Source organism: Schistocerca gregaria, chromosome 3 (assembly GCF_023897955.1).
Source record: "Schistocerca gregaria isolate iqSchGreg1 chromosome 3, iqSchGreg1.2, whole genome shotgun sequence".
NCBI classification, from domain to species: Eukaryota; Metazoa; Arthropoda; class Insecta; order Orthoptera; family Acrididae; genus Schistocerca; species Schistocerca gregaria.
The window spans coordinates 919,327,189-919,336,429 of NC_064922.1; the positions used below are offsets into that span (position 1 = coordinate 919,327,189).

At 37.6% G+C, this 9,241-nt stretch overlaps 1 protein-coding gene across 1 annotated transcript; it reads left to right on the forward strand.

Moving 5' to 3' along the window:
- Positions 1–297: 297 nt before the first annotated feature.
- Positions 298–6,670, forward strand: LOC126355733 (uncharacterized). The gene is made up of 3 exons (XM_050006102.1): positions 298–654; positions 4,439–4,513; positions 6,447–6,670. The coding sequence occupies exons 1-3, from the start codon at positions 319–321 to the stop codon at positions 6,495–6,497; spliced, it is 462 nt and encodes a 153-aa protein (XP_049862059.1). The 5' UTR covers positions 298–318; the 3' UTR covers positions 6,498–6,670.
- The last annotated feature ends 2,571 nt before the right edge of the window (positions 6,671–9,241 follow it).

Genomic DNA, 9,241 nt, shown 5'->3' on the forward strand with positions numbered 1-9,241 from the left:
ATTAACGCATGTAATTATGGCAACTGACGGTCCAAAATAACTTTCAAGTTTTTGACATTAAAATGACACGGAGCAGTGCATCTTTGGAATGAAGAAGCTTTTTGAGTGCTGTGTATCTGAAGTCGCGAGAGGCGACAAACAACATCAGCTGTGTTATTATCCGGTGGTAAACGGTTCTACAGATGTAACGGCGGGGGACGTAACGGCGGGCTCGTTAAGACCTCGTCGCGTTGTCGCGGAGCCTAACGACGTGCGCTGACGGCCGGCTCGCTATAAAACGGCACGCACGCCGGCAACGTACCAGAGTCATCCTCTGCCATGGCAAACCGAAGTGTCCTGGTCTGCTGCGTTCTGGCGCTGCTGGTGAGCAGCTGCTCCGCCAAGCCGGAGGCCCTCGGCGGCTTGCTCGGCGGTGTCGTCGGCACCGTAGGGGGCGTCGTCGGCGGCGTTGTCGAAGGCGTGGCCCAGACGGCCATCAGCCTCCTCGAGCTGCCCAGGGTCCTGCTGCTCACCGGCCTCGACTTCTTCCTCAACATCTTCCAAGTCTGCCCTCCCCTCAAAGCGCCACTCTACGACGTCATCTACCCTCAGGGAACGCTCACTGTGGAATTCGTCAACACTAGGCTCAACCAGTGCGTCACTATTCTGAACCAGGTAAGACAAGAAACATTTCAACAGCTCAGATGTTGACGTAGCTATAGCTTTCTTTCTTTATGTACTCCACAACCCTCAAATGCTGGGTATGTATTGGGAATGTGATGCCCAACATTCCTGCACTCATAAGAATTCTTTATCGCACATACGAAATTTTAGCAGAAATTCTCGGGGGAATTAAAGGTGAATCCTTCGAAAAAAACCTGGCATTGTTCTCGTGAAATACTATTTGATGCACTTAGAAAATCTGTATTCGACCATTACGCTGCCGCCATCGTATACTTCTCGTAGGGGTCATGAGGATAACAGAAATTAGGCATACAGACCTATTTTTCCCTCACTCCATACACGAATGAATTAGGTCAGAAAACCAATAATATCCATACGAAGTACCATCCACTATGCACTATATAATGACTTGTGAAGCGTATATGTAGACCATTATACTTGGACCAAATCTGATTTCATGAAACACAAACAGAAAAATTTTGCAAAAATCTAAATTTTCGTTCGAAAAATTAATAGAACATTATTACTTTTAAAATAAAACTAAATAATAGCTACAATCATAATAAACGTAACTCACACGTTTCATTAGTGCTTTTATAAACCAAGGCATAATGTGTAAATGAGATGCTTCGCACTGCTTATGTCTAACAATCTTTTGTATTAGGTTTATTCGTGTACAATGCACATTGTTTTATGAACGCCTATTTTTATTGCCTTGTCTTCGTTGAGTACATGAAATTATAGTTTGAACACAAATCCGCTGAATATACAAGGACTATCCGGAAAGTAAGAAACGATCGGTCGCGAAATGGAAACCACATTGAAAATCAAATCTGTTTTATTGGCAACAGTTAGTTACATCTTCCAGCCTTTTTTCTACATAATTAGGCACCTGTCGTTCCTATCCAAAACCCTGCAGGATCGTCATCATTGCCCCTGTAGTGAGAGGCCAAGAACTGCCGTGAAGAAGGAACTGCTTGGCATTTACGTTATGTGAGGCTGTATGAAATCAAGCGAAATCTCTCAGCAGGAACCCATCCTTGGCAGGAGACTCTATCGTCTAGGCAGTTTTACGTGCTCACTGTGTACTCGAAAATGAGGAGAGCGACGTGACGCTATCTACAAGCATGCTGGAGACACTGCCCAACATATCTGTGAAAAGCTTCGTCGGATTTTCACGACCGATCGTTCCTTACTTTCCGAATAGCCCTCGTATGTGCTTTCATTCAACGGTCTTAGAATACGAATGTCCACTTCTTGATTTTCCAGATAACGTGAACACTCGCTAAAACAAACTATAGGCTAAATTGATGACAAATGCTGAGTGAATGGCCAGTTTCTCATTGCTTGAAACTATCAGTATTGTAGTTCCGAAGTCATCGAAACGTCTTTCTTTTCAGCTATATCTTGCTTGCTAAACCTAAATTTCGAAGAAAACGTTCAATCTTCATTTGTGCAGTTACAATAGGGATAATAGGTCTGAAACAAATACATTATTCCTGTTTTAGAATCTGTGTTTCCATTTTGGTTCTTTCAAAATGCAAACAAAAATCAGCCCCAAACTACCACCCCCTCTCCCCCATCACCCTACGCGGTCTCTATCAGGCAGACAAGAATATAATTACAAATTGTACATCTCACTTTTTAAACTATTTATATGGTGAACAAAGCCAATGCTGTGATCTCTATATTACCAGTTTACTGTGCAATAGTTGAAACTTGTACGGAAAAATATTTCACTCACTTGGTTTTCTTTGTAGCGGACAGTAAGAAGTGTAATGATAGTTTAGTGAAATTTGAGGGACCAACTAGGCATACATTTCACATTACGTGTACAACAGTTTAGTCAGTGAACCAACAATGAACATAAATAAAGGCAAAAATTTTGTCAAACCACTGGACTCTCCTCACAACCCAAGGACAAGAAGCGGTAGGATTTTATTGCTGACTCCACGCAGAGTTCCAAAGTTCACAGATTCTTTTCATAAGCTGTGGCTTTTGCCACACCTTTCGCGTTCAATCCGTGAACAGGCTTCTATCCTGACTGCCTTCGCCGTGGCACTAGGAGGGGAGGGTGGCGAACTCATCGTCTTGGTCGCGGTATGCCTTCGGGAAAGATCCCCGGTACTCACCTGATAGCAGGCGGAGTGGATCTGGGGTCGTCCTGTACTTAATGGTACGAGGAAAGACCCCCTTCCTACACGGAACTGAACCCGGGACCCTCAGACTGGGAGCCTAGTGCTCTTATCCCCTAAAGCATTACGGAAACTTCCGCAACAAACAAATATTAACAAACGCCCAATTCCCAAAATTATTTTAACCAAATAAATAAATAAAACACACTAACCTTATACAGCCACGACTGAAACACCCCTTGAAAGAGCACTGCATATTTTTTGATGGTTGATATACAGGAGAGACGTGACTGAAGTCGGTTGAAAGAGGCGAGTCTTCTTCAGTTTGTGAAGAAGCTCTTTTCAGTATGCTCTGTGTTAGCGAATGTAATGCGGTTAACATCTCCCGACAAATTACTGTTGCAGTTGCAATTGGGAGACACCGACAAATGAATACTTAGCAGATGGGTTGGAAAATAGCCGTGGTTAAATCTTACCACAGTAGTGGATATTCCCTTTCTATGGCAATCAAAGATACGAAACACGGCTGTGAAGGTACTGGAAATTGAATTTATACGTATTACTTTCCCCTGAAGCAAGATGTAAGGTTCCCTTCTTTTTGCCACTCGGATATAGCTCTCTCTCTCTCTCTTTTTCCATGAAAAAGCTTAAATTCTGGAACATTAGAGATATGGACGGATAATTTTAGGTGACTCAAACTACTGTTTCTCTTAGCGATTAAGATTTTACCATCTCTATGGACAAATGATTGTTAAATGACTAAAGCGTTGAAATAATCGTATAAATAACAATGACAGTAGATCGAAACTGACACAAAAATAATTTTCTTTGGTGTTCATAAATAATAGAGTACCAATATACAGTTTTGCACCTTTCGTAACATAAGGAACAACTACTAAAGTCACAATTGTGATTTTATTTCAACACACTATGAATTTCATCTTCAGGCGCATGACTATACGCATGGTTTTTTTTCTGGTTTAGTTGATTTCTGGTTTATTTCCAGTAGTGGATACATGATTCTGAAGCACAGTATAAGTAAACACATTGTATTCAATTTTCATACGACAACACATTGGTTTGCAAATGTGCTGTAGAATGAAAAGTATATATACGTACATAAACTGTTTTACTCAACTATGGTTCAAAATCACATATATACTACTGGAAACAGACCAGAACCAACCAAATATGCTGTAGAATAAAAAGTGAGTATATGTACATAAACATATTTCTGCTTCGTAATTCGACAGGAGACCGCCTTTAGGAGAGGTTTTTCTTTGTTTATATTTTTTAATCATTGTGTTTGTTTCCGTAGTTCCGTGTTTTGTTGACAATATGTTGCTTAACATTATTGAGGAAACAAAAACAAAAAAAAACAAAAAAAATGGAAGATGATGGACATGCTCTGTTTTATTTTCTGGATGAAATAAAATTCCACTAGTACTTGAATATGGTAATACTTATGATGAAGAGCCCAAGGGTTCCCAAAAAATGTACGGACTTCAAATCTGCGACACGCATGGAAAGCCAACAGCTTTTCACAGCCGTATACACAGGGATACACTACATTTATAAACAGCGTTAACTGTGTTTGTGTGTAAATAGTATTAAATGGGACTTTAAAAATTCTTTTTCAGTTGGTCGCCCAGAAGCAGCTTACTCTCGTTCAGGCACAAGATATATTGGCGCAGGTACAACTACAACTCAAAGCGGTAAGCGGAATCTTTTACTTGAACATAGTAAGAAATTATGGACTATAGCATAATCAATAGTTTGCTCGTGAGTTATTTACCTTTACCTTTCGAATAAAACTGAAGTTAAAAGTGTCTTCTACGCTAGGAGATGTAATCATCCTGACTTTCCTTAAATTCTGCTTATACACATTGGGAGAGGGCTTTTTTCCTCTGCAGTTTTGTCCAAGACTTCAAATTATTGAACAATTAGATCGTTACAATGAATGTATAAAAGAAGTCGCTATGCAATGTATTACAAAATTCAGTATCGTTGACATTAAGAACTAAGTATATGATACCAGAAAAATGGATATGGAAGTTTTGCATGACGATGTTAATAACTGTAGTATTTTATTAATCGTATGCTTAATATCAAATGTTTCAAAAGTAAAGCTTTATTAACAACTTCCATTCATCAAGCATAATGAGTGGTGAATGTGTAATACATCGGTACACGAAGGAACGAAGTCGAAAAGAAGTTAAAACCATGACATACTGCATAGATTTAGTCTTATAATTGTATTGCCGTCTTTCCTTACATTTTAGACTCTACATCTTCACAGGAAGTGTAGCATTTATCTCCAGGCAGTAAATAATGTTTGTTAGAAAAAAAAGGAATCAAATATGACCACTGAGAGATACTGATCCCCTTAATACAGTAATAGCATTTGTTCAGCCATTGCTAAAAATAGTGATCTTTGGAAAAGCTACCATTCCGGAATGCTTGGTACAATTTTTTGGACGAATATCCCGCTCTTCCAATAATATAGCAGTTTCAGTAAGAAACCAAACAGTTAAATTATATTTATTTTTAAATTATACAGGGTATACATAAAGTCTGGCAACACTTTCAATTATTTATTGCACGATTACTAAACATTATACAGATATCATACATGTTGCATTTTGAAGAGAAACTCTGTAAGCTTTTTTTTACAAACATTCGATATCCGAACCCTGAGTGACTAGGCAGACGTCAATACGGTAGTCGAATTTTTGCCATACCCGTCCCAGCATGGCATCATCGACTGTGGCAGTCACTTCCCGTAATCTCTCCCAGAGCTTTGTTACATCAAGCGGTAGAGGCAGTACATACAACAGATCTTTAATGTGTCCCCACAGAAAAAAGTCACACGGAGTGAGACCTAGTGGGAGGCCATTTCATGAAACAGCTGTCCCCTTCTGTAGAACGGCCGATCCATCGATGCGGCAGCTCCGTGTTCAGGTACTCCAATTTGAATGGTTTCATACACGGCTGTCGCAATTTTCCACACTGTCACTGGATCCATTTCGAGTTCACGGAATGCACAATGCACCAATTTCTTTGGACTCCTTATGAATGTCTCTCGTACGTGCTCTACATTCACTTCACTCACACTGGTTCGTCCGCTTTTCTTTGTCAGGTGCAAGCAACCCGTCGTAACGAATTTTTTGTGCCAGTAGTAGATGGCCTCCTTACTGGTGGCTACTTACTGCACCTGCTTCTAAACATCCGTTGAACTTCTGTAGAACACTTATTTTTGTTGAACTCCAACACACAGAAAGCTCGCTCCTCACCTGAACTCGCCATGTTTGCGACTGGCGCTGACTATCAGCAAATTACCAAATTACGCTCTGGAGGTATACATGAAAAAAAAAAAACTTTCAGGGTTTCTCTTCAAAATGACATATGTATATCTGTACAATGTTGGATTCTTGTACAATAAATAATTGAAAGTATTCCCAGGCTTTATACACAACATGCATATATTTTAGGTTACGCATAAATATGTCGAATTCCACAACAGATACCGTGTTATGTTGTGTGCAGCAGTCAAGAGTATCACGATTACTGCAGTAGCAGAGCATCGACTTCCACTTTCGCAGTTATTTAGTGTTGAAGAAACATTCTACATATTCCTCTTTCTTACAGGTGCTGGCTGGCAAGCTTAACACTGCACTTCTGGTTCCTGTGCATTTATGAAGAGACCAAAGTTTCCGCCATATACAGACGTTCCGAGATGAATGAAAAAGTTTTGTTTTTTGATCAATCATTAGCTAGACCAACATCATTGGTGAATGCAAATAATGCATTGTTAATTTTCAATAATGTCTGATATGCAGATTTGAAATAAATGATGTCCTCGTGTGTTGTTATGTACTGTTAACTTAATTTTCTCTCTTTATCCCACATTTTTGTTCACTTGTTGCACATATATCTCCATTATCCATGTCATGTCGATTAATACATCTAAATATCTAAGGAACCTGACCAGATATGTGCTATGTATGGAGTATTACAAAACATTATTCATAATTCATCTAATTACAGTAGTTATTGGCATAGCATTTATGCATAAGTCATCTCATTACAGTAATCATTGGCATTCAGTTATGCATAAGTCATCTCATTACAGTAAATCATTGGCATTCAGTTATGCATAAGTCATCTCATTACAGAAACCATTGGTATAGCAGTAATGCATAATTATAAAACATCATTCAATATTATTCAGAAGTTATCATTCAAAACAAGAGTTATTGCATGTAGCATCAAGCTGCTAGTGTTTATATATGATATCATGCAAGTGACATAAGACATATTTAAAATGTAACAAATTGTAACTATTACTCAATGTCTGTATTCCAATAATACATAGATATAATGGATACAATTCATCAGAGAAATTTGCATTATATTTACGACTAGAAATATATCTTAAACTGGTAGCACTATTTACTTGTATACTGGTAATAGTTGGGGCTGGTGATAAAAAAAAATTTTTGTGCTAGCAATATGTTGCGTTGAGATCGATCGTCAATTGCTGGGGCATTAAAATATTTGCTTTTCACTTATTGCTGGAAATAAGAATTATTAACGTCAATTCGTCTTGAGTCAGCTGTAACAAGGTTATGAAAAAAGAACAGTATATGTGATCACATTCATAAATGGTAGATACAACTGGGTCAAATAAATATAAGTACTAGAACAGGTTTAATAAGTAACTGCTAATAGCACATTAATATCATGAAATGCTTCTCCTGGAAAAAAAATTCAGAGTGGATTATTGACCTGAAAGAAAAAATAGTGTATATTATGCTGAAAAGTAGTAAACTTCGAATTAACAGGTAATGAAATGTGTACTTAATATGTATGTACTCTAGCTGTCTTTCCCAGAACAGTCAGTCATTGTACCATGCGACATACTGTCAAAAGGAACTGCAACAAGTACTTAAATAGTTACATAGCATATGTTAACTAACTTTATCATTTTCATCATCTGCAAAGAAAAACTTAATTATTCATATTACCATAACTTCATCATTATCATAATCATTTATTATCATCTGCAAAAAATAGACACTTCATTATTCATATTCATATTACCATTCTCCTCATGCAACTATTCATTATCATTCATTACTTCATATATTATAGTTTCTTACTTCTAGCATATTTCATCACTAAAATTAACATGTGTAGTTCTGTCTGACAGCCTGCATTAATCTTCTCATATTCTGAAAGAAAAATAATTAGTTAAGACTGCTATCATACAGTGTGTATAGTATGTTCTCGTCGATGCTTGTTAATTCTCATCCATTCACTTTTCATGACAAGTTATTACATTTTCTTTCGTTCATTCCGATGGTGAAATTTCCATTTCATAGTAAACTACTGTGGTTGATTAATTTATTTCTTTCACACGTTATTGCTTTCTGAAAATGATGAATATGGATTATTATCTTGCATTTAAATCATGTATCCATTAAACGAAAACTTGTTTCTAGTGATATAACTAAGCATACACATAGCATGACAGAAAACGTATTAGATCAAAACATAGACGATTTTCAAGTGCAAAAATTGTCACTCAGTATGAGAGCAGTCAAGATATTGAGATATCATAAGACAAAAATGTCAAAGTCATTTGTTTGTTACATCCTAAAGATTGCACAGTACATACAAGGAAAAATTTTACTTACGATAAGAAAACAATTATGCAACACAAGAAAATGGAAAATGTGCACTGTCTGATATATATCGACAAGAAAAGCAACCTGCTAACCTTACCTTTCCGGGCACTTGCCAAGAAAAAATACGATCATCATCAGTAAGTAGTCACATAGACATAATTGCACAATTGGTCATATAAATATCAGGGAATGGCATTACAGTCTGATAAATCATAAAGTATGTTCATTCAATAAAGGGTTTAATAATGGATATATGGTGATTACCCTTACTTTTTCTGGTTCTCAAAGATTCTACATGTACTACATTGGGATGAGGAATTCTGCGAATTCTATATGGACCTGCGTATAGAAGCTCAAATTTACTGTGGCTACTTTTTCCTCTGTTGGATAAATAGTGTGTGCGTACTAATATTTTCTGTCCAATGTGAAAGTCACGGCGCGTACAAACTTGTTTTTGCTGTCTTCTCCGGCGCTCTATGGCAGATTTGATGCTGTTGAGCGCAATGTCAATTACTTCATGGTAGCGTAATCGACGAGATGTAGGAAAAGATACTAATTCTTTAATTTTGTTTGGTGGTTCAACACTTTTCATTATAACAGTCGGAGATAGCATAGTAGATTCATTTGGTGTGGAGTTAATTACATCCTGGAATGAGAGTATGTGTGTGTCCCAATCAATGTTTTTTATGGCAGTATATTCTACATAGTTTACCAATTTCTTTCATCAGCCGTTCAGAAGGGTTCGAAGAAGCG

Coding starts and splice junctions, on each gene's coding strand:
- LOC126355733 (XM_050006102.1), top strand. CDS start 319: ATGGCAAACCGAAGTGTCCTGGTCTGCTGCGTTCTGGCGCTGCTGGTG. Junction 655..4,438: donor GCGTCACTATTCTGAACCAG/GTAAGACAAGAA, acceptor ATTCTTTTTCAG/TTGGTCGCCCAGAAGCAGCT. Junction 4,514..6,446: donor TACAACTACAACTCAAAGCG/GTAAGCGGAATC, acceptor TCTTTCTTACAG/GTGCTGGCTGGCAAGCTTAA.